Source organism: Falco punctatus (genome assembly GCF_963210335.1).
Source record: "Falco punctatus genome assembly, chromosome: 3".
Taxonomy (NCBI): domain Eukaryota; kingdom Metazoa; phylum Chordata; class Aves; order Falconiformes; family Falconidae; genus Falco; species Falco punctatus.
In genome coordinates, this window is record NC_137582.1 from 80,752,319 (window position 1) to 80,778,673 (window position 26,355).

A 26,355-nucleotide genomic window follows, 5' to 3' on the forward strand; every position below is an offset into this window, starting at 1 on the left:
TAACCTGTATCCGCAACAGGTTCAGCTGGGGTGACCCACAAAAATGCCAGCATTAGCCTTACAGGATTTTGCAATATACTTCATATGCCATGCACAGTAGTTGTTAGGGGAAAAAGAAAACGGCTAAGAGCCTGTCTGCTTTACCTCTTAATCTTTGGGGCAGTTACTCAGCGTGGAAGGTATTTTTGAGAAATGGACTGAAACAGTAATGAAGAAGTTTGTCATGGGGGACACAAATTTAGATGAAACAGTTAATTCTTACTAAACAGCTTTTCTAGCATTCATTTCTGTTATTTTTACTCAGAGGAGTGTTAAAAGGAGAAAATGAAGATCGTAAAAGTACTTCAGGAATGAAATGTAAAGCAAAGCAAGAATGAAATGTATCTCCAGCCTACAGCTCTCGCAATTACAGGGTGAAATCTTGCACCAGGAAGACAGACAGATGGAGCATTTCAAATGAGACTACTGCATATAAAATATTTCTACAAAACTGGGATCAAATGTAAAGGGAACCTGCATTCACTTTGCTGTACAAGGGAAAGTACAAGGTCTTTTGGTGGTGATAAGACCCTGCAACTATGTGTAGCTTGGCTGGCCATTGGTCATCCATGCTGCAACTACCCAGGTGGGGAAGACCTGCCTTGTGAGCCCAGCAAAGCTCCCAGCCCTGCTAGGATGGAGATGGTCGCTGATGGAAGGTTACTGGGCGTGGACAGGACTGAAAGAAAAAATGCATGATGCATCTTTTGTTTATACAGTCAGCTTTGTGTGTTATTGTCTAGCCAGTTCTGAACAGCACACGTCTATCCTGGGTGGATTGCGCTACATGGTGTGTAGCTAATAACAAATGTGGGCCCAGGAGAGAAAAGTGCAATGGGACCCTGAACTGAGTCCACTACCACTGCAGTGATTCACAAGCCTTAGTGGGAGCATGAGCCCCCGACTACTTAGTGAATATTCGTCATCTTAATTGAAATCTTTCTCATTTCTTAAACAATATAGTGACAACATCACCTAATATGCAGAGACGTGCATAGCTTTCTTCTCTTTTTTTTAAATGCTCATTCTTCAATGGACATTAGTTTTCTAAATAAATTTGAGACATTCAGACCCAACTAACAGACTTAAGTGAACTAAATGGTGGCTTAAGTTAAGGGAGTGCATACATCAGGAGGGAATATGTATACCTAGACACACATATATAAGCACACATACATAAATATATATCTACAGGCACACATGAACACACTTATGTGCACACTGAGCAAGAGAAGCCTCAATCTACACCCTGAGGTCTCAGCACCAGGGAATAGGAGGGAGTTTCTCTCTCCTTTCCAGATTTCCTTTTTCCTAAACACCAAGCAAGACAGCAGCAAGCTGGAGAAAATCAACATACTGAAAGCCTTTGGGAAGGAGAGTGAAGAGAGTTGGGCATCTGTGAGTGGGTTTCGCTCCACAGACAGGAGCAACAGGTAAGGTGCTAGGAAGCAGTGAGTGCTGTACAGCTGCTTACAGACAGGAGGGGGCAGAAATGTCAGGTGCTGCTCTGCATATCTGCACTTGGCAGGTGTATTCATTAAAAGTAATTATGCCTTTTATCAGGTCAGGCAGTCATTTTATTTTGGCACTTTAGTGCGCTAGAGTTTTGTTCACTTATCAAGTATTTATTTAAAGAAACCTCACTGCATATGCAGGTTTTACATGAATTAGCAGCAAAGTAATTCATTTGTGAGGCTTATTCCTTCACTGGGCATGTATTGAAATGGGCTTCAGTTAAATGTCTGTAATAGTATATCCCATTTCTACTTTAATTTTCACAGCACAGCTGAAAGGAAAAGCAGTCACTACTGTTTCCAATGACGTCCCTTTAATTTAAACTACTAGCTCCAAGCCTCACTCCCTTGCTAGCCCTGGAAAAACCTGAGCTTACTCAAAAAGGATGCTCAGGAGAGGAGCTGAGGGCAAGGGGGGAGGGAAAGCAAAGGCTTTCTTTCCATGGAAGGACTCAGGGGGGGCAACTTCACACCCTTTAGTTTTATTAAGTGTAAAAGAAGGAGGTCCTGCTGAGCAAAGTGCTGCTCATGGGATGCTTCCACTGTAGGTTTTAACTACCTCCTTTGATTAAAAAGAGGGTCTTGTTGGCAAGGGGAGGGCTCTGCAAAGGGTGGAGAAGTCTCTGAGTGACAGTCCTGGCGTGGTAGCGCCCTGAGCACCCTCGGCAGGCACATGAGTCCCTTTGCCAGGCAGGGAGTTCAGGCAACTGGAGCTCTGTGCCAGGGAAACCAGTGAGGTAGCCCCTGGAGATGTCACAGGGAACAGGCAGCCCAGCTCATCCTGCGGAGACTTGGCCTGCCGGGTACCAACCGCTGCACTAGTAGCAAAGGCAGCTCTCCCTAAAACCAGGCATGTCCACACACAGGCCGTTCAGCCCTGGTGCAAACACTGCCTCTCCCTCTCAGGGACCCGAACCAGCTCCTCCAAAGCAGCAACAGCATACTCTTAATAAAAGAGCAGCCTCCTTCAACAAAAACAAAGACTTCTCCTAAATACCTGTTAAGTTGCAACATTTTATTTCAACTACCACAGCATCCTCTTCAAGCCCCTGGGTCTGTTTAAAAGGCTTCGTGTCCAAGTAATTTTTCATATACATTTTATCAACTTTTAAAGGATTACATTAACATTCAATTAAAAAAAAAAAAAAAAAAAAAGGAAACAATTTACCAACAAGCATTTTATTCTATCTAGGAAGTAGGCTGCAGCCTCTCTTCTGAGAACTAGTTGTGGTTTTTCCAATAAAGATAATTACCTGCTCTTCCCTGACAGAGGGATTTATCATATTGAATTGAAGAGTACTTTGAAGTAGGCAACGTAACAGCATTGCTAACTACCACCAGCACTGCTTCTGAAGGTGGCTAACCCACGTTTTGCTAACAGATTGCACCCTTCCAGAGCCTGAACAGCCACAGTTACAATGACAGACATTAGCACTGGGAGGAATGGATGACACTCGGGGTCTTTTCATGGATCCTCTCCATTAAACTCTGAAAACACTTTGCTAATCTCACTCCTTAGTAGTTCTGGGAAAATCATTTAAGCATGACTGAGGGGATGCGGAGGAAGAAAGTATCTGTTCACTACCATGACTATTTCAGTGGAATCTAACCATTGGACAGGTTGTTCGTACCTCAAAAATACTTGAAAGTTCTGTCTCATTTGAATATTCATGCAAAAATGCAAATCTATTAATTTTTTTGTTTTCAAAGTAACTTGTGTAGCACAACGGTACAGTTCAGTTCTTCTCCTTTGACTATGGATGGCCTTAAAAGTTTCAATTGGAAGCCTAACATTTAGACAGCTTATATCAGGTAAGATGAGACTCACCCTGGTCTTTACTTCTTCATTTGTTTCCACCTCTTCATTTTTTGCACTCTTTGAGACTATTTAGAATTAGAAAATTGAGGCGAGAAGATTCACAGCACTGTATAATAAAAAGCATCCCTATGGAGCACAGCAACTTTACATGTTTCTTTCAGTGTTTTAGTGGAAACCCTTTAGTCCAGACTTGACCAGTGACAATACCTGTTTTTACTTCATAAAACATTTGACATTAAATTAACCCCTTTCTATGAAGACTGCCAGTACAGTTCCCTTAATATCACTCTCATAGTCACTGATCCTTAATAAGCTTTGTTGCATTATTGGAAACATTAGAACTGGGTTGATTTCAGACTTAGCCACAAATGGATTTTTCTTCAGGAATTCTTAGAAATGTCTTAGAAATTAAACAAGACTTCTTTACTTTTTTTAAAAAAACTTGATTTTTTCATGTAGCTTCAAAGCAAACACCCTGCAGAATTTCTAGATCAACAGATGGACTCCATCAAGAAGAAATCTCAATTCCTGTGCTGTCTGAAATGGTCTAACAAAATAACTGAGTTCCAAATTCCCACTGATGATTCATTATTTTACAAGAAGGAACATGTACATGATACAGAAAATATCTTAGTTCCTAATATGCGGCCAATTCATGTCAACTAGAGGAAAAACTATGGCAGGCCTTACCAGTGTGGCTTCGTTTGTGAACCATGAGCACATTGGGACCGATGCAAATTATCCCACAGATATCACATTTTAGCTTTCCGTTAGGAAGTCGAATGCCTCCAACTCCTGACATAGCCTTGCTGCCTGGGCCATTGTGTGAGCCATTCATTTTCTCTCCCGAGGTATCAAGCATTCGTAAATCCTCCGCACATTCTTCCCCATTCATTTCACAGGCACGCCCATTCTCTTCATCACTCTGAGTCTCTATTTTAATATTACCAGCTGAAAAAAACAATACAGGATGCCACTCAGTTTTGTTACAGAATAAATACGGTGGCAAAGAAACAATCACATTAAAGACGATTACTTCTAAACAGCATGAATAATATGCCTAAATAACAAAAGCTACAAGCATGACTACATTTCTATGGACAATGCGACAAGTTTGTAACACATGGAACAATGAACAGTGAATATCAGTGAGACAAATACAAGGCATCCAGGGAGCTGGGAATCCAAATAACAAGTCTGTTCCTAGATCATTTTAAGACTTCTGCAGTTGTAATGTACATTTTGACAATTCAGGCTAATTGGAATGAAACTTAAAATGAATCTACTTTACATGGATTTGTCTGAAACAATTGTGAAAGTAACTCATCAAAGACAGTGGACGAAAATGAGCTGGAAATGCAACATTCTCCACCAGGCAGGAAGATCCTGAGGGTTGTACTGAATCCAAATATTTGGCTTGCAGTTCTATGGGGTAAGCAAGACAATAAGAAAGCAAAGGGTACAAACACTGATAAAGAAACCAGGGTGGGGAAGGATGGAAGGAAGAACTTAAGAGCAAGAACTAGCATTACAGGAAATTACAGGAGTAATAATGGTGTCTCTAGGACAGCAGGATTAGGATCACTGAGTTAGAAGAGAGGAACTTTACAGCCATGAGCTACTACTAAAAAAGCAGTCAAATCAACAAAGGTGGGCGGGAGAACTGTTTTGACTTTATTCAAGAAGTCATTTGTGTTATAATGCCATAGGTGACAACTTCTTGCAGCTAGAAGATTTCAGGTATAAATCTGGCATAGCCTCACTACAGGTGATAACACATAGGTTGGTAAATTTGATCTGATGTGAGCACAGCAATCCTAAATGTTACAGAAAAGGGCCAAGATTCGGATCAGTTAATGCCAGTATCCATTCCTTTCCTTTCGACAGCACTGTGTGACATTTTGTGTAGAATAAAATGTATTTACAGTTATTTCCCTTGTTTCTAATCTGATGATTTTTGTGAAAAGAAATAGTTCTTAGGCTGAAAAAGACCATTTCATTGCCTCAAATCTTACTTTCCCTTCAGTGAAAAACCTCTTCCTTCACCTCACACCACCCCAAAAAGGGGAGCACATACTTTAATGGCTAGCTGAGTACACAAGGGGTCTGTTTCACCAAATAAAGGCCAATTCTTTTAATTTTGTGGAACAGCAGTTTCATGGTAGCCCTGTTCATAAGTGGTGGTGTAGCAATGACATCTATGGGCAATAATTACCTCGAGAAATGAAAGACCTTGACATTCATTTGAAAATGAAAGGTTTGACAAACTTCTCTGCTACACCCTGCAACCTTCCAGGTGTCCCAGGAAGGTTGCAGGAATGTGACTGATGAGAGTATCTGACACAAAATCCTACTGGGAAACACGTTGAGCATAAAGGTGTTCACATTTCTGAACAGTGCTTGACTGGTAAAGTCTATCAATCTAGGCATTTTAATGATTTTTTCAAATATTGCATTTTTAGTAGAAATCATATGCAAGGCAGAATAAATGCACATCATAATGAACAGGTTTTCCTTTAAAATGTATGCTAAAAAAGTGGAATAATTTCAGATATGAAAAAAAAATTAAAAAATCAATGACCAGTGATTTACAAAAATGGTATGACTGGCTAAACAGAAGTGATCTACACTATTCTGCAGATTTAGTGGACTATAACCCGGTACTGCTGTTTTCAACATGGTGAATAGTTTGGCTTAAGCATATGACAGATTTTCCATAATTTTCACGTATTTTTTTTTCTCTTAATTACTAGAAAAATATTTTTAATATATGTATGTTTGTACAAAACAGTTACAGGCTCCTTGTCTGCCAGGGATTTGGAGAAGGTGGCTTTTGAGTTAGGCTTTGTGTTAAGACAAAATACATGTAAGCAAAGCAAAAAGACCAGACCACTTAAGCCCTTTGGTAGCATATGCAGAGAAACGTACATTACTGAGAAGCGAAATGACACAAACAAAAATCATAAAGGCAGGAACAAGATGGAAATGGTCTGTAGTGAGCTGAGTTTGCAGTATACTTACGGGAAAAAGATTTGGGAATTATTGCATGAAAGTCCCTAAAGCCTTCTGCCCCATATGCAGCTGCAATAAAGAAGGCAAACAGGATGGTGGTTTGTGGTGCTGCTAGCAGTAAATGTAAAAGAAGATGGCATTATTGCTATAAGAGAAATACCTAGGAGGAAGACAGAACTACCATTACAGAAGCAACGCAAGCAGTTTAGGATGAAGCATGAACAGCAGCAGGGCAGCTGGCAGGGGAATTGTGACCTGCCCAGAACAATCCCCATTTGTAAAAATGCCCTTTTCTTCCAAAGCATCCAACCCAACAAGTTTATCATGTTTTCTAAATGCATAACCTCTCTTGGGTATTCCCCTCGCTTGCAGGTTAACTCCTGCTGAAGTCAAGAGGAACTTTTGCTGAAGTGTCTCAAAAGGGTCAACTGGAGCAGAGCACCTAACACAGCCTTTTCCTACCCCCAGGGAAACCGTAAGTCCCTAGAGTGCAAGCTTCCTCTTGGGATTTATTTTTTGCCAACATGCCTTCTTTCTGTGCCAGAGATCTCTTCTTTATACATCCTTGTTTCTAGCCGCTGCAGTTTTAAAGAGTGAAATTGCGTTGTTTTCTTCTTACTCCTGCTGGTCTGATGCAATGGAACAAGAGGGAGTTCAATTTTATATATTGTGTATATTGCCATATTTTTTTTTTTTGCATTTCTAAGGCTTGTCCTCACAATTTATCTACACAAAAATAGCTGCACAAACACACTATATCCTGCATATTATGTGTAGCCACATGCAAATTTACGTGCCATGGGGCACACTTGATACAAGTAATAATGGATTTCATTACTTGACATAAGCAATGATAGGAATATTGATCCAGTCAATCTTCACTAAAGCTCTCTGCAGCTGTGCCCCTGGACTGCTGTAGCTGTGCTGCTCAACGAATGTCCCCACGCAGATGAGGCCAAGCATCCAGGATGCCCGTACAAACGGATCCAGTCGGCAGCACAGTTCATGGCAGGGCCTCGGTTCACGTGCGGAGCTCACTTTGCTAGTGAAAGCTGATAGGTAGTGAGGTCACCCACCTTACCCTGGGTCCTCACAGAGATTTTATAGGTCTAATTAATGAACAAAATCTCATGTTCAAAATTAGCACTTTTTGCAAACCTGTTTCGCAAATGAAAACTACCGAAAAATGCCCCACTGATGCAGGAGACAAAAGAGGAGAGGCAAATTGCTCCAGCAGAAATACTAAGGATCTTTACTAAACCTGAATGAGAAATGGGAAGGCAGGCTATAAATTTTATTTTTTTTCTTGGAGACATAGACTGAAAAGAAAAATAACAGTGTTTTCTCTTTCTTTTGTGAGAGAGGTTCCTGTCCCTCCCTTGCTATAGTGCTGAAAATCACTCTTGGAGCACTGACGATGTGACAAGTACCTGGGAATCAGACTTTTCAGATGCACTGATCAAGATCATACTCAGATTTGCACAGGTTTCTCAGTTACTCAATATAGTCTTTGTAGAAATAATTTCTGTGCACATCCATGTCTATGTACACATACATGCAGACATTAACTAGGTCTACAATAATTCATGGTAATAATTTCTTATTGGCTCTTCTAACATCATTAAGACATTACTCATTAATTAATTTACTTCAGTTTGGTTGGAGGTGACCTTAAAAGGCTCTGTATTTTATTCTCTTTGCATACATTATTGCAATTCATGGGAGTTTAATCAAAACTCTTTTTTTCTGTGCAAGAAGTGTGGAGTGCATCAGTGTCACTGATCTGATAGCTCTTCCCGGCTCCCTTTCTACCTACCCAGAGTGCAGAAAAGTTACCTAAAAGCAGGGCACTGGGTGGGTCTCTTGTGCTCTCTGATGTTTACTGGGAGCTTCACTCAGGATTTTCTGAAGAGCATTTGAAATTTATGTTACAAAGACTGTCCTGTATTCTATGGTTAAAGGTAGTTTATGCAACTCTTTGGGAAAAAAAAAAGAATCAACATGTCAAAGGGGAAAGGAGTGATGATATGATTCATCACTGAAGAACAGTGTAGCTGGCTCAGCACGCCACTCAGACTGGGACAGTCGGGAAGGCAGGATGGAGGGTGAGGACACTCAGTTGCTCTTCCCTGGAAAGAGCTGAGCAACGTGGAGAAGGAAGGGAGGTGTTCTGCAATGAGTGAAAGAGTCAGTAGTGCGGAGAAAGGAGAAACCAAAGAGACCTCCTTGGAAAGAGGATGTGGAGGGTAGCTTTTAAAGGACGGACAAATAGGCAGCTGGAAAAAAATGCATGTGAAGAATCAGTCTTTTTTTTTCAACCTATTCCCAGTTTACCTTCTCTCATAGCTATGGGACTCCCTCCCAGATGTAAAACCCTTTCAGTTTTGTGAGACTTTGACACTGGCACAGGTTTAAGTACCTGGGCCAAAATCCCATTTGGAAGGGGGCATTCACATCCCAAGTCATATTCTTCTCTGGCAGGATTTTTAAAGAAGAAAAAAGTGTAAGACCTGTCTGTCAAAAGAATTTAGAGAGTAACAGAGAAAGATAAGTCACACTGAAGCTTATTTCTGGGGCATTTTAACAATGGAGTTCCCTAACTCCCTTTGATTTTTAATGGGATTTAAGCATTTTTACCCCAGTAGATACTTAACTGTGGCATGTATCTGCCTTTAAGAAGTTATCCTTTAGCCTTTCTTTGAAATAACCATGATGATCTGATTTTTGGTCCATGCTCATACTTCGTAGCCAACAGCAAAGATCTCTCTTCTAGTTGCTTCAAATAATTTGGGTGCATGTAATTTTTTGTTTGAATGGCTCATTTGTTATTCCAAGATAAGACAGAAGTATTTTGTTAATGTTAGTTGATGTTTAAATGGTAGCTTTGAAGTCCAACAAGAGCTTTTCATGAAGGCACCGTAACTATTCAAACAGCAGACAGATGAAGCTGCAACAATACCTGGCTAATTTAAACAGTGGATTAGCACTGTTATGGTGAGGAGGAGAAAAACTTTAACCACCATCCTTCCTAACAAATCATAGTAAGTGTTGCTAAAAAGGCAGAGTATGATCAAAAGAGCCTATCAGGCCAAAAAAATCACCTCAGCATGCCAACATGTATCAACAAAAGCAGCCAGGATCTCTTTCTATTTACATAGGTGCAAAAACCAAAACCCAGAATAATGCCAGCAATTCCACCTGTTATTTCTTCTGTAAGACATAACAGCTATTCTGTTTTGTTACAGTGTACCAAACTCTAGTACTTGGCTATGATCTGAAATCCAGACCTCCCCCCTTTTATTTTTACATCATGGTCATTTACTGTGGCATCAGCTCTGTTTTCACTGTGTAAGATCCCTGTGGGTGGAGGATGCCATTCTCAAAAATGTGAGGCACAAAAGCAAGTCCACAGAATATTTAAGGAATCAGTATTCACTGGCTAGGCTCGACAACAACAAAGATCAATTCTTTAACTTAAATTATGCTTCCATTAACATTATCTTCCCTTTATGAGCTTCTGAAGTGACATGAAGAATCATGTAGGTGTAAAAGAGGCTAACAAAAGGTCTGGGCAGAGCAACCATAATTAGTTATGCAACGGCCTCAGCCCTTCTTCAGTAAAATTCAGAAGATCCAACACAACATAGGTGGAACTGATTTAAACTAACTAGTTAGTTAGCTATAGAAAAAGCGGATGCATCCAAGTGCTCTTGAAAATGACTGGTTTGCCCTCTCCTCTCTACAGATATAGCACTGCAATTCCCAGCTAATCAAGCATTTGGGATGTCTGCACGTGTAAAATGCTGAAAGTTAGAGGCAGCTCAGAATTGCCTAAAAGAAGCCTACAATACAGCTTAATTGCTATGGACAAAAGGAAACACATCAGTAAATAAAAGGGGCTGTATGCAGCCCATGTTGCACAAGCTGTTATGTTGGGCTTCTGTTAAAACAGGACCCAGCATTCACTGTGTCACAGGACAGAGAGACCACTAGCACCGCAGGCAGCAAGCACAGGAGGCCAGCGAAGCAGCTCAGCGGCGCAGTGCTGGCACCCTATTGTTTTGCTTGAGAGAGCTGAAGTCTTTACCACAGGATGCGATGGTGAAGAGGGGGCAACAGATAAAAATGAAGGCTTCTTAATAAGAGGCTCTCAGATGGCTTATTAAAGGGTAACAAAAATAACAGGAAGAAGAGTAGTAGCAGGAACCTCTGGGGCGCACCTGCAGGTAGAGCAGACTGGTGCCGACGGATAAGGAGATCCTCCCTGCGGGGTCTGTGCTGCCCCTCCTTTGACTCCAAGCGCCAATCAGCCCTTGGCAGCCAATTTCTTCCCTACTCTAATTTTGGCTTTCAATCAAATGTATATTATTCCAGAAACACAGGCGTCCCCAGATAAGCTATCTCCCACGGGACAACCAGTGTGAAGAACTCCACCCATGTCATCGCCTGCGTCTGCCATTTCCTCTCGGTGCTGGGCGCCCCGCTGCTGCCCACGGGGATGTGCCCAGCGTGCTGGCATGCACCGACCTGCTTCGAGCGGGGAGCTGCGGGCACTGCACTGCACTGCAAAACACACCAACACTGTTTTCCAGGGGCTGCAATGAGATCGAATTGTAGGGGATGCAAACAAGTGAACAAAACAACCAACGAAGTAAGTCCTCACTAGGTACAAAAAGTGACTTTTGCTCCATGGTGCAGACTCCCAGTAACCTCCCATTAGTTACCTATGGGAACCCTTTAATGCACCAGTAAAGATGGACAGGTTAAAGACTGATTCAAGTAATGCCCCTGAAACCTACTTACACATTTGAAGCTTGGAGCTTTTCATGTATCTTTCTGAATTTGTTTCAGCAGGAAACAATCTGTAACCAAGCCAAGGGGCTGATCTAGTTCATATTTATTGTCTTTGTTGTGCTACTCGCTGGCACATTTTGTACTGCATTCAAGTTGTTTCTCCAAAGGGCTGTGAACTACCTGGCTGCTTGATGTTCATCATCAGAATTACCAGTGAAACTAAGTTTTAAAGGTGAGAGAAAGAGCATTATCAAGAAAGGCCATGCCAAACCTAACTCTCAAGTTCCACATGTATGTGTAACCCATGCTTCCTCTATACGAAGTGCTCTGCGTCTTTTACTGGCTGCATGATGGAGAAGCTAAGGGAACTGCTGCAGGCTTGCTGGTATCAGACTTTATTGACACTTTTCTGTTTTGAGAAGTAAGCTGAGAAGGTTTTTAAACTGCAGGGATAGGTTTGCTGACAAATGATTGCAAGAACAGAGCTTCTCATCCTCAATGTCTTTGTCTCTTCTGCCTCCATCAGACTTTTTAAATGTAGGCATTGAAGGATGAACAAGTAGCAAAAGGGCATTTAGCACAAAACTTTTAAAAAGCAAAGTAACCTCAGGTAACGGTACACAACAGTGAGATAGAAACACTAACATATATGAAAACATGCCCAGCTGACACAGACATATCTGTGTGGATACACATGCTTATGTGCTGAGTCTGGCTGCACAGCCAAGCTGCGTTCTCCAGAAACACTATAGGCACTAATGCTGCAGCTTATGCTTTTCTCCACAGAGCAACAGTTATCCAAGAGAAGCAGAGGCTCATTCATATGATAATCTAACATTTATAAGGCATCCCCCTTCTCTCATCCTTCCACAAAGCATGCTTTGGTGAAATTCATGGGTGTTAACCTGCCCTCAACTAAAGCAACAAAGTTCCAGCTAATGGCAGTCGCACATGGCAGCCTGGGAGAATGTGAAAAGACTGTATACCTGCAAAGATTACTGTTTTGGAGAAGAGGAATGACTTTATTGAGATTTAACAGGGAAACCAAAGCAGCTCCTCACAGATGGGAGAGACAGGCAAATTCTTGCAAGAAGCCATGCTGTTGTGGCTGGAAGTTGTCCTTACCCTGCTGTGAACCCGGGGGCTACTGTGGGGATCGCTAGCCAAAGCAAAGGGCTTGAGAAATGCAGAAATAAAAATAAAGCACAGTTACACATTTAAGGTGACCAGTTATGTACAAGTGATGTGAATGATAGTTAGAGGGGGAATTTTAAGCTTGCTTGACCAAGAGAAAACCTTGTGAAATATGAACACATACAGAGTGTACTGGTGAGGCCTGTACCAGCTGAAGAGAGCAGTTGTTACCCTGCAGAAGAAAGCCAGCACTTGGCAGCAAGGCTGTTTCCTTGGGTCTGTGGTAGGAAGGGAAGGACACAGCTCTCAGGCTTGCTGTGTGGCCAGCACGGTGCGTGGGGGGCAGAGGGACAGGCAGGGAGATGAACTCTTTTGTATACTGCTCCAGAGCACCTTAATTTGCCTTGCTCTGAATGCAAAGTTTGTTCTTGCAAACCTTCCCCTTTTCGTGCTTCAGCTCAGTGAGATGCTTACACACCCTTAATTTTGTCCCTGGAGTGGCACAGAATTACTGTGGCTCAGGATCAGGCCCTGGTAAGTCCACCAATGTGGACATTTAATGTGCTGTCAGCAAGACAAACACGGGGACTTTTACCAGGGACAGTTCAGCTACCATGACGATGTCTCGAGCGCTATTTTACACAAGTGTCCATAGTTCCCCAGCTGTCAGAGGGTCAGTAGGTCTAAAATTACACCGAGAAGCTGTGTTTGGGTTTGGGGATGTGCCTATGGGTGCTGTGCCAAGGCTGTGCACTGTCAGTCTCCTCTTTCAAGAAGAGGTTGGAGGATGAAATCGAGAGGAACCTACCCATTTCAGCACTTCATGATGATTTTATTACCTTGCCAGCTCAGAAAAAAATTGCAGAGTAGAGTCCTCTGTGACCCCTCACCAGACAGGGGAAAAAAACCCATAGGGATACTGAAAGGTTATTTCAGACTAAAGCAGATCAAACACAGTCATCACTTCATGAGTGATAAAGTAGACGATCTCTCAGAACTGTGCAAAGAAGGTAATCCTGAGGTAGCCTGCTTTAGATCTGATAATCCTGAGTGCTCAGTTATACTTCTAGAAGTGTCCATTCAAGGCTACTGAAGTGTTTTTTTTCTTTTGGAGCTGTAGAAATATTGCTAGAAGGTTTTGCAATGTAAACTGCTGTTTACCTGATTACAGTGTGCTTAACAGTCCAGTGAAAGGAAATCCTAATCTACATCTTCTGGGGAAGAGGCATAAATGGTTCTACACAGATCCTAAAGAAATTCTTTGAATATACACATACAAGATGGCTCCTGAGGAGAAAAATGTCAGGACAAAACTAATTCTTTTGCACCATGTATTGAAGCCAATGCCTTGCTATAGGGCCCTGGAGTCCCCCTCAGGCAATCAGTCCTCTGGGCTGAAACAGCAAGAAATCCCAAATGATGCTGGGAGACTCTCAGACACTCAGAGATTTGGATCATTCTGAAAGTCCGCAAACTCAGTTCAGTTATTTTTAGAAGGCTTCTTGTCTTTCCTCACTTCCTTAGCTATTTTTTGTGCCTGCTCTTTCCTTGCTTTTACCTCAGGAAAAAACAGCCCTCCTTCCCTTCCCTGGACAGAATCCAACCTTAACCATATTAGCACTATAAGAAGTCATCCCTGACATCGGATGCCTCTTCTGTGAAGCATCCAACAGTTGCAAACTCGTATACTGTTTCCTTGGGTCTTTGAACACAATGCTAAGAGAAAACCCTAGATTTAACCAGCTTTCTGCAACAGCTGATTCAAAAAGAAGGACAGATTATTAACAAAACCCCAGTTTCTCAGAAAAGAAGTGGAGAAAAATAGGACGGAAGTTCAGGCTGAAGAATATGCGTAAAAGGTATTACATCAGGAACAGCTTCCTAGCTGAACTTTGTAGCTCTGCGCTGTAAGCCCACCTCAGCTGTGATTTGAAACTACTGCATTCAGGAGCCCCTATTCCTGTCCTGAAGGGTATCTCCAAAATCAGGCAGGAACTGTGCTGCAGAATGGAACTCTAAGCTGAGGTTTAGTTGGCTTTCTGGTGCAGGTATCATCATGCCTCCAGAAGAGAAAGGCCAATATAGCAATCCACTCAGGCACGGCTTCCTCAAACTCTGAACAAATATTCAGCAATGCTTAAGGCTGGTGAATGTAAAAGTGTGTTTTAAAATTATTTTACCACTCTCTTGAACGAGTAATCTCAAATTTGAAACTCACTGGAAATACAGTCAAGATAACAATCTTTAAACAGTCACAATCACCATGCTGAGTATCACTATCTTACATCAAAACGCAACCGTTTTCTTAACGTGGATAGATCAACAAAGCATCCAAGCTAACATGTTGCTGGCAGAGCTTCAAGGGAAAAGGCTTTCAGAATAATAGTTGTTGAATTAAATGGTCTTCAATAGCACCGCTCTCACCTAAATTGTCGTAAGTAGCCCAAAACTGACTGTTATGAACAGAGGAAACCTGCATAAACTCAGACCACAAACATTCTTCCACCAAGGCCTTCATTTCTGGCTGAGGTATAGAACAGAATAATCTAATGTGGTTTAACCAGCATTCAAATACTGCTTGACTTTCTCTAAACTCTTCCACTTGTTTTGATATGCCTACCAATTATTTTAATATCTGTCCATCAACAAAAGATTTTTATAGAAGCAAGTAATGTTTTAGGGCTCTCCAACTTCAGACACTAACGAAACTAGATTATCAGAAAACAGATCACCCTGGAAAACAGTAACACTGAGAAATCAGATCGCTGTCTCAAGCTCCATAGCTGAATTCTGGGCATCCAGTCACCTCTGAAAATCAGGACCACCCTCTGTTTAGCATGCACATGCATAGCTCCTCACAAACTCTGCTTGCCATAATCTGTATGTTGATCAGTGGAGAAGCAGTTAACAAAAAGGACATGTATTGACTTATTCTGATTTCAAAGCTCAGAGCTGGTTCAGGTATTGCTTCCCAATCTCCAACAGACGGAGACTATCAAACCTTTGTTCCACTGCAGCACTCCACAGACTTCAGTGCAGCAACTGTGCAGCAGTGGAAGGCAATTCTGAAGTAACTAAATTATCTGGGAGCTTAAGTCTCCTTGACTTTTATTGGTATTCAGGTTTTTAAGACAACCTGAGCTTCTCATGGGGGTGGAGAAACATCAAACCCACACTGAGAATGTTGTTGAACTTGAGTCCAATCACAGCCATAGCTGAGAAATATCACAGCTTCCCCCTTGTCTGGCTTAACAGGAAACCCCTATCTACTGTTCCTCTAACTCCTTCCACAAGCACACAGAGCAGCCTGGACATATTACCCATTTCCTCCCGACCCACAGTTGTTTATCGCCTTAGCATCTGTCATCCCCTAGAAGTTTGGAGCAAGTCCTACACCAGTTGCTATGATGTAAATTTATATCAGTCAGGTTGAAAGGCTTCTAAGAGACCCCAGGCAAAAAGATAAGATGAGATAAGAGAAGAGAAGAGAAGAGAAGAGAAGAGAAGAGAAGAGAAGAGAAGAGAAGAGAAGAGAAGAGAAGAGAAGAGAAGAGAAGAGAAGAGAAGAGAAGAGAAGAGAAGAGAAGAGAAGAGAAAAGAAGAAAAAGAAGAGATGAGAGAAGAAGCACAGCACCTCTAATTAATGAGTACCCTAGGAAGTAGTTGGAGCAAAGTCCATGGGATCAAGTTTTCCCAGCTGCCTGATACCTCAAGAAAGCTATAGCACCTCCTCATTTGCATATATGGCATCTTCCAAAAGTTTACCTCACACACAGACATGGGCACTAAGAATAATTTTTCCTTTGAGATTTTATAAGTTTATTTTGTTTTGTTGTTGTTGAAAGGACAGTGCTATGATCTGTGCACAATACAGGCCCAGAGGTCTGCTCAGCTTTCATGTCTCTACAGGCAAGTTCAGAAACATGTCAGGATTATATCTTCTCTGTGGCAGCGGTATTATGGGAGACCCTTAGACTGGCACAGACCACCATCTCTTCTTTGCATTTGAGGACACAGTGATGGTTCACTTAAGGATTATCATTAACTATGGGGAAAGCCATTATCCCAAGTTCCTGAGCTGGAAATCTTGTGACTTTCTGTCATTTCTCTTCCCTATTTATAAATCTCTCCCTTCTTTTCCTTAGCTCCCCCGTCCTGTCTCTTCACCCTGACCTGCTTCTGCGTGCTCCCGGAGATGAAACTGAAGAGCACAGTTGTGACACTGCACTTTGTGTGTCATATTGTAACTGGGTTTCCACATCCTCCTCACTCTGTTGTAAAAGCACTTGAAGAGGAAGAAGGGCAAACAATGAAATATAGGAAAGCAGGAAAAGAGGAAGCAGCCGAGAGACAGCAGCCCAACTGAAATGCTAAGAATTATGGAGAAGTGACAGAAAGGGAAGCACAGACCAGGAATTATACTTGGTGGCTTAGCAGAAAAAAATTTTGAAACAAAAAATATATAGGCTTACCCTTTTCTGCCTCTGCAGCAATCTTCTAGATCACTATTCCTCTCCAGCTCTCACCCACTTGACCTGTATTCCCATTCCCGCCTACTTTAAGGCAGATACCAAACTGTGCTGCTCTGTGTGTGGTTGGACTTCACCAAACCTGAACCACCCCCCTCCCCCCCTGCTGCCCCCCCCACCTTATCTTCAGATCAGCCAAGAGGAGGGAGTGCTCAAATCACTCAGAAAGAAAAGAGGGAAACCAAACATGAAGAAAAGGCCTCAAAATGCCTGGCCTCAGGGTGAGAAGGTTCTATTAGGCAATGGTCTTACGTGCTGAAGGCAGCCATGGAGTGATGATGGAAGAGTACAGAAGGAAATTGGCTAAAGCAGAGTAGGGATTGCCTAACTGGGCAGTCCTGCCCGGCTGCCAGCGAATGGAGCAAACAGCTTAGGAAGTTCTTCCACTGAGATCACGTACCATACTGTCCTGCTTGTTCAGAATGAAACTTGGCCAGAGCAGAAAGTGTTTGAAATTCACATGAAAAATTTTCTCTTCTCCATTTGCAGGCAAAAGAAGAGAACATGAACCTCTTTAAGAACAAAGCAGGACATTACTTTTTATACTCTCATTTCTCACGGACTTTTCAGCAAGAATTTGTCTGATAACAGGCTGAATGGTAAGTGAAAACTTCAGAAATGATCCTCTGTAAATATCACAACACTAATAGTTATGTACCCCTTTTGAGCCAAGCTCCAATATTTATTTTATCCAGTGGCTAACTGAATTTTGTAGCTTCTCAGGAAAACAGTGGTGAAATCCCACATGTAGATGAAGACAGGAGTGTTACACAAAGGTGTACTGTGGTATAATTTTTTGTTCATCACGGCATGAAAACTACCCTGGTGGAAGACTAGTTCAAAACCATTTGTGGCTATTTCCCCATGAGTGAGGCTGTCAGGAGGTGATAAAAAAAGGGGCATTAGTGAGGCTTCACTTTCTTTGAAACACTCTTGCAGAGACTATCAACAGGCTCAGCTATTTTCCCTACCATTATCAGTGAAACAGGAAGTATCTTCTGGGCCACTTGATCAGTGTTTAGTTCTTCAGCTAAAGTTAATGTACTTTGGGATGTGTGGGACAGAGAAGAGATGACTTTACCTGCATAAGAAGGAGTCAGCAGTTTCCTCTTGCAAATGGCAACAGTCCCTTAGATGTTACGACTGTTGCAGACCTGCACTGCATGTCCCACCCTGCAGCTCTGACTGCTCTCCCACTTTCCTACAGATATAGCACCAATACTTCTAGTTCACAGTGGCATAGTTTATACACTGCGTTATTTTTTTAGGGATGCCGGGGTGACCAAGCTGTGTCATACCCATGTACACATATGTCAGAGGGACCATGACTGTTGCGAAGGTTTTGCCTAGTTTGTCATGTCCTACTTATTATAGAAGAGCTGGTGTATATTGTGGGTTTGAGGGGCATAACCTGCCTTCTTCTGGCTTTCATAGTTCTGCTCTGGTTTTAACTTCAGTGGAGCCCCTCTTGATTTAGTTCAGCACTTCCAAAGACAAAAACCTGTTCAACAAATGATGCTACGTCAAGTCAAATGAGTATTCTAAGACAGAACTAGCTATAGATGTTTTCCACAGCAAGTGGATGCAATTTTTCTATTTGATTTTGGATGAGAAATGTCAAGCAAAAGAGGCAGAAATATGATCGTTTTCCTGTCAAGCCAGTCTTAATGTTACTTACTGTTAAACCAGGACAGCTGGAAATAGCTAAGTATCAGCCTCTACTGCAATCCTAGCCATAAGGAAAGGTATGAGTAGTTTTCTTAGTTAAGGAACAATACCACAAGGGGATTTTTATGCTGATGTAAACTTGGAAAAAAAGAGAACATTAAATAGCAATAGAGATGGGCGATACTTGGTCCAGAACTATTCTCAGTTTCTCACCAGTTATGCACAGTACTTTTAATAATTCTCTTCCTCACAAACACAAGCCTTCTGCTTCAGCTTATAGAGAATTTGATAACAAACAAAATGTTATGGCTTTAAAGAGGGACAGGGCACTGGATGCAGACTGAGGAAATCTAGGTTTAATTCCTAGCTCAGCCACAGACTTCCTGTGTGGCCATGGGAAAGGCACTTAATCCATCATGTGCCCTTACTTCCCTATCTGCATATTTTTAAAATCTTTTTTTTTAATGTGGATAAGACTTTTTTTGTTTTGTTAATGGGGAAACTCAAAATCTATGTTGCTCTCTAGAGTGATTCCTACATCTGGGTACGTGACTTTCAAGTATCCTAATACGAGGCTGAAATCTGGCCATGCCTTGGTCACCCTCCTGCCATGTGTCAAACAGAAAGTGACTAGGGACCATGGGGCAGGCAGCAGTTGTGGCTGGAGAGGCTGCATCACTTAGGTATTTGTGAAAATGCTATCCATAACCCGTGATGTGTCCTACCTAACTAACCTTGGTTATACCCATAAAATAGCAGATATCAAGTGCTTGGAGCCCTCACCCCGCTCTTCCTTATCTGGGATTACTTAAAGTCAAAAAGCAGGCTTTTTCTTCCTCAGACTAATAATGGAGAAGCAGGGAAGGAATGATATTTTTCCTCAGCTGGCATTTTCCCATGCTACCACTCTGTTCCAAAAGAGATGTAAAAATCCCAAAGGCAACTACCTTAAGAAAAAAAAAAAAAGCATGAGCTGTTTAAAACATCAAAACCAGTTTTAATTTCCCACCACGTTGCAGCCAGCATGGCAGAAGTTATCAGTGGTCTGAGAAAGGAAACAAGAGGGGCTCAGCCTCTACCTTTTTTTTTGTAGGAAATGACCTAATATTGAAAACTGTCATTGCCAGTTCAGCTTCGTAGTGCTTCTCATACATGTTTAGTTATGAGGTATGAAAGCTCACTCCAAAAACAAATGACCAGAGCAATTTTTTTTGCAATGCAAAAGATCTTCAGAAACATCTCAGCAGAAAGAAAAGCCTAGCCAAAAATACCAATTTGACCCCCTGAAATATGGGTTTATATCCCAACTTGATCCTCAGCTGCCCACCCTCCCAGGACCAGCCTCATTCACTGCTCTGTCATGCCAGCACCAGGCTGTAATTCCACTCATCGCACTGGCACGACCCAGGACTCCTGCCTGTACATATCAGGCACAGAGCTGGAAATCAGCTCTCCCCTCTTTCCAAAAGTCCAAGCAATACAGTGAATTGCTCCTCTGTACTAAGATCTAGACTAATTGCAACTTCGGAAATAAATTATTTCCTGATTCCCAAAATGATCTAATCATTCGTTGCCAGTTTTTATTTTATTCCCTCATCTACCATCACCAAACCCTTCATTTGTTTATGTTTTCATGTTTTATACGTTTTGATCTCACTTTTCAAGCTAAAGGGACACATTGTTTAAAACAAAGCTGACTACTTTGAACCAAACGAGTCCCACTGCACCCTGGAAGAACACACAAGACTTCTGCTGCAGCTATTACAAAACCAAATTTGCTTTTTGGTCTCCAGGATACTATTTATGGTTTAAATTCCACAGCACAATTGATTACATCTCATTGTGCCCCGTCTCACACTTACCCCGGCTAGGATTTGTAAGGCTTAATTAATCAATCATGTGTATATATAGCATTAATTAGATTGTAAGCTCTTTGGGGTGTGCTGCTGATGTTTGTGCAGTGTCTAGAGCAAAAGAGCTCTGTTCATTTTCCAGGAACCCTGTGCCACAACACAAATTCATACATAAACCCAAGAAAACAATTGGAGATAAACAGCAGTAGAAACACCCAAAATTTAATTCTCTTCTCTTCCCAGTCTTCCATAAACAGTAAGAGCTAGTAACATGGTGTCCCATAAGGGTTGATCTGTTCAGACTATCAGCGTTGGCATTTCCTGCCCTCTCAGCATTTATGGAATATTTGAAAGTGTCTAGCAGGCAAAGTTTCTGTGAAACTTCCTCTCTGCTCCTAGTCGCATGTCCTAGACAGTGTAAGTCCCTTTTGCTTGAAGGAATCCTTTTGTCACACTTTAAAGCATCTGACCAGTTCATGTTTAAAGTGCTTTCCAAATATTGCAAAGGAACATACGTTGTGTTGACTTTTTACTAAACACTAAGGATTCTAAGCACAGAAACACCCAAATGTGTCCTAATGTGCTATTACATGTTAAGAAACCTTCTTCTTTCCCATGAACTACCAAGTTGCAACTCCTTTTAACTACCAAGCCAGACAGAGTGCATCACTACCACTCAGTCCAAGATTTATAATGCACCTAAATTACATACCAACACCCAGACAGTGTGGCTGGGCTAAGAGCGAGGCTAATGGGAAGTGTGAAAAATCTTCCCCATTAAAATGCAAAGCAGCTCTATAGAAGTTGCTATTTCTTATTAGCTAAGGTAAACTCTGATATCTGTGCTGTGGCCATGCTGCACCATGGAGTGTAGTGTGAGGTCAAAAACAGGAATGAAATCCTGCTAACACCACCACCTAAGAACATATAGATGCAGAAATACAGTTTGGGCTACTGGGCTATAAAGGCTCAACTAGGTCATGGCCAAGCAAATTTGTCAGAGACTGCAGCAAGTGAGCTGACTCAGTCTTCAGAAAATTAACCATCACCCAGTAAGCTGGCCAGTAACCAGAAACAAAAGTATTGGAGTGATGAATGATGCTTTGTTCATTTGGAGGAGAGCATCCCAGTGAAAGTTGCTTCTGCCTTGTCCAACACAAGAAGACAAAAACATGCTGGCTGAATATTTCTGAGCCCATAAGGCACTCAAAGCCCAGTGATCCCAGTATCCTACTGCCAGGCATTTGGACTCTTGGAAACTGTTAGACATCAGGATTGTCACTTGCATCACAGCGCTGAGAGCTCTCCTTGCCACCAGGACCCACAGCTTCAAATTCTTTTACCTCAAAGGCACCATGGAGTCCCAGAGAAGCCCATGTGAGCCGCAGGGTTACACCTTCAGGGTAATGTACTTCTCAAGTGTTCATAGAAGAGAACGTTAGAAGTTTCATTTTCTGTTGTCGTCTTTTTTATCGAATGAATGTGCTGTGGCTGTTAGTAGTGCAGGACCGTGGCATGCTGTGGCAAACCTTCCCAGCAAGTCTTGTGAAATTTGCTTCTGCTGATGCAAATGTGCTATTTGCTAGAGCTCCCCATTGCTATCTGATGAACTCCCATCCTAGGCCTGAATGTCAAAAACACAACCCGCAGCCCAGAATGTGTGGATCACTGTGTTCTCAGGAAGTATGCAACTAATACAACTATTTGTACTCTGTCTCAGTGAGGGTAACAAATAGGGGTGAAAAAACCCCAGCAAACACCAGCCTTCACACAGGAAGGCTGGGGACTGCATTTTGCTCAGCTAGCCTGGTCTTTGTAAGGGGTTACATTTTGCACACAGCTGTAGTTCCCAGAGGTGTGCATAAGGAGATTCCCTGAATATCATGGTTGCTTTCCAGGATGAGAGAGCAGAAAGGTCCCTCATAACAGTTACAATATTTCTTTTAATCATGCTTTTATATTTGTTAGCTCACTTTGCTACTGAAACATCTCTAAGAAAGTTATCGAGTTAGGCATGCAGCAGCTTTTAGTGGAAAGCTGTATCTCAAATGAGAGATACAAGATATTATATCTGCATTTTCCATTAGATTATTTCAATGTGCCAGCCATCTATCCCTCTGCTGTGAGGACCAGACACTCCCCAAAGCTTCACTGTGCAATCCTAAATTTGGTATAGGACTATAAAAGAATCTTCTAGAAAAAACATTTCACCAGCATATCCCTTACTCTCCATTACAGACCTTACCTGAATAACACTGTAAGAAATTAAGCAAATAAAGCATCTGAGTGCCAGAAGGAACAGTGCTAATGAACTGCAGGGGAGGATCCCAAAAGCCCATGTACCCCTTCCTTCACTGCTGAGCTAGCAGCACAGGCGGGCAGGATAGCCTCTCCAGGGCATCACCTCAGGCAAGGGATGCCAGCAGGAAGGACTGAGAAGGGGGCGCGTGTGTCTCCTTTCCCCAGGTCCCCCTATCTTCATGAACTCCTTGGTGGTCCTTCTAGTATCATGACCCCATCTGCCTTCACAGCTGCCTTGGCCTGGCAGATCTACACAGACTGCAAAAGCCACAGTGGGTACAAGCAGGTCTTCCTCAGCTGCTACCCACTTCCCAAATGGAATTTACACTTAGGTTTCTTATAGGGATACAGAAAAATTAGCAGGAACTAACCTTTTCCTCTTTTAGGTTTAAAAAAAAACATTTTTAACACGCATTTATTTTGCAGAGTTTGTGTTTGTTAAGTCTTTCCCTCTTCAAAAGAATGAAAAGCTCAGCTTTCAAGGTAAATGCTCTTTTGCATGTGTGCTGTTTTTTAGGTTTTTTACACAGATATACATACAGAGGAATTTGATTTTGCAGGCATATAATTTTATGTGTGCTGACAGACATATTTTTTTGTATGTACATGTGTGTATGTGTGTGCATTTACACATGTAAAAGGGAGAACATGGAATAAATGGCTCCTGTTGTCTGGAAAATACATTGCCATTTCAACTTCAAAGGGAGCATTAAAGGGAAGAAACTAATTACAAAAAGTTTTAAAAATAAAAAGTATTTTTGCATTGTCTCCTTAACACCAAGGGCTAAATTGTGCATTATATAGGTCAGTCTCTTTCATGGCACACAGGAAAGAGCTTATTAGCAATGGTTACAATGTATAGCAAATATACAGACTCACTAATGTGTAATTACAGAATAAACAATATCATACTTCTCCAGCCTGTTTTGCAAGGAGGAAAATATTCCACTTAATACCACAATATGCCCATGATAGGATACCAATTTTACTAGGATCTGCTAGCAACATAGTGGTAAGTTTAAACAAACGTGTTGCTACAACAGAGGTAATGCCTCATTACCATTATTCGTTCTTCATCTTTTACATGCATTGGCCTCCAATGACACTGAAGTCTTTTTCTAGCACAATTATGATTTCTCATTTTTAGCTCTACTTGCCATTAAGTGGACAAACGGGTAGGAAGCTCAGCCCCTCCCCAGAAAAGTCTACTTCCCATTTGACTTCCAGGTAAATTGTTGTAGGTCCACACCTGCAGCAGATGAAGTCCCAGCACCCATGCTGGCCATCAAGGCTTCCCCACCTCCCCTCCTATGTCCAGCAATAGGAGGTGCCAGTTAAAAACTTGTTTGGATTCTGGAACAAAGAAGGATGAACCCTGACTCAGAAAGGAAGGTGCCATTTCAGTGCAGAAGGGATGTTCTCACTGCTTTGCTCACAGCTTCAGCCTGGGGAAACCAGGAGAGGTGCTCTGCTTAAGAGAGGCAGAGACATTCACAGCCTGAAATGCGAATACAGCCAGCTGGAGGTCAGGTTAGGGATAGATTATGGACAATTCGACACTTCCCTTGGCCAAACAGGTGTTTATTCCCCTTTGCAAATGTGAGCACAAAACCCAAGTGGTGGGTCTTAGCTACGCCACAATAAGGCACATAAATTTTTCATAGTGAATTCTACATGTGCATGTGTTGTTCTCCCCTAAAAATAAATTCTCACATGGAAAGACCTGGAAAGATATCTCTGAAACCCAGATGCAACGTGAGGGGTGCAGAAACAGCAGTGCTCCCTAGCCGGCAGTCACCATTTCGGTACTAATGAAACCATCCCACTTCAACACCAACCACTGCCACCACTTCCGAGCATTGCAACACGTATTCACAGCAGGAAAAAACAGGCTCAATAGCTCAGTCCAAATAATGCTGAAGTGCACAGTACTGTGAATGAGAAGGGGCAGATCTCCCTCAAAAAAACCCCTAAGCCATCATTAAAAATCAGAACACAAAGCTCTTAGCTCAGACAAAACCCAAAACCCACCAAAGATTTGGGAAGTTGAAATCCATAGCAAGGATGTTGGCTGATCACAGCTTCTTACAAATACAGGATGCTTTTAAATGATGAAATAGGGAGAATGAATATTTCCTCTTCTATTAATTGCAACACCAGCTGAAAGTATCGCCAACTTTAGTTAAAACCCACCTTTCCATTGCATTAAACACTTCTGTGACATTACTTAATCAGCACGGATGGCAAAATCATGCGCAGATACTCTCTGTTATATGAAGGAATTAGCAATTCCTTATAAAACTATCTTTTTTTTTAAAAAAAAAAGGAGGGGGTCAGGGAGCAGGCAAGTTCTTACGTTGTTCCATAAAATAATCTAGAAGTTGCTGAAAACTCTGGTAAGAGCCACTTCCCCAGAAGTAACATTTCCAGGGTAAAAAAAAAAAAAAAAAAAAAAAAAAAGTCTTACATGAAAGTTCTCCTTACTCTTCAGTATCTTCTCTTTTTTCTTTTTTCTTTTTTTCTCCTTTTTTTTTTTTTTTCCTCTTTAAACTGTGATATGTGGCTTGGAATAGTGGAAGTCAATTTATTCTGTTACATTTCTCCACTTTTGCTCCATTTATTAAACCTCTCAAATGAGATCATTTTGGACTACCTTTGGGGGAGGAAAAATGGGGGAAATGGACACTGAAAATGAAAGAGCAAAACATGGACCTTAACTTTTCTTTTTGGGTCAGCCCTGTTTTGGTTGGAAATTGAGAGCAATTCTCTGTTCTGCATTTACTAATTCTCTGCAAACCTTCAATGGGGTTTTTAAACCCATTTTTAGGTATGGATTTTGGCATGTTAGGGTTGAAATCTTATTTACATCAAATAGGAGTTATCCACTTCCAAAAATCCCATTTGGTGCCTGTGGTGTTATTACAGCTGATGGTGGAACAATAGATTAGATCAATAGATCCCTTCTTGGGTTCTCTTGTTATGCCTGCAACCTAGACACCTAAATGCTTCTGGAAAACATGACCCTAAACTGCAATGGATACAAGAACTAGGCACTATTCCTAACTTAAAAATGTGTAAAAAACATAAAAAAAGAGAAGCATGCCAAATGGGTTACTAGGAATTATGTTCCCTGGATGTGCACCTTTACAACACCGAATTCACTCAATGGGGAGGGAGGGAGCAGCAGAAAGCGTCTCACATTGCAGGCTGTAGGTCTAACCTGCTTTTGTGCTGCTGCTCTGCTGGCTCACTTGTTCAGAGGCAGTTAGATGAGGCAGGATGAGAGTTTTCAAGCTGTCTCCAAAGGCCAAAATCCTGGGGTGCTGGCTGATCCACATTCACAAGTCAACAGCTTGTTGCGGTCACACTTCTCCACCATAAATGACCCGCTAAGGGTGACTCTGCACTGGCTGCTATAGCATAGCTACCTCCTGCATGTAGGGCAAAGCTTTTTCCAGGGAGACCATCTTCTAAAGCTTCAAGAAACCTCACATAGTGACCTTACTGATAAAGGTTCAAGGACAAATCTCTGTCCTGCTGCAATGAGTGGTGTTTGCTCCTAGCTTTAGGACTACAGCTCCAAAAAGGAGCTCCCTCCATCCCCCACTATTTACAATAAAGGGCTCACTGGAGAAACCTATAGTGGCATGGCCCTGCTGTAAATCCTTCCCTGCAAATCTCTAATGCAGGGA

General features: G+C 41.9%; 1 protein-coding gene across 17 annotated transcripts in view; it reads right to left on the reverse strand.

Annotated features, from left to right (window-relative positions):
• IKZF1 (IKAROS family zinc finger 1) overlaps positions 1-26,355 on the reverse strand; it is a 70,927-nt gene that overhangs the window by 16,985 nt on the left and 27,587 nt on the right. For 9 of the 17 annotated variants that reach the window (XM_080379054.1, XM_080379055.1, XM_080379053.1 and 6 more), the window contains exons 4-5: positions 6,394-6,453; positions 4,063-4,323 (exon numbers count right to left, since the gene is read on the reverse strand). The exons of 3 other annotated variants lie outside the window; for them this stretch is intronic. In XM_080379054.1, the coding sequence (XP_080235180.1) occupies positions 4,063-4,323; positions 6,394-6,453 (321 nt within the window). Of the gene's footprint in view, positions 1-4,062; positions 4,324-6,393; positions 6,493-26,355 lie in introns of all 17 variants that reach the window. 5 more of the 17 variants (XM_080379041.1, XM_080379050.1, XM_080379044.1 and 2 more) reach the window with 2 other exon arrangements.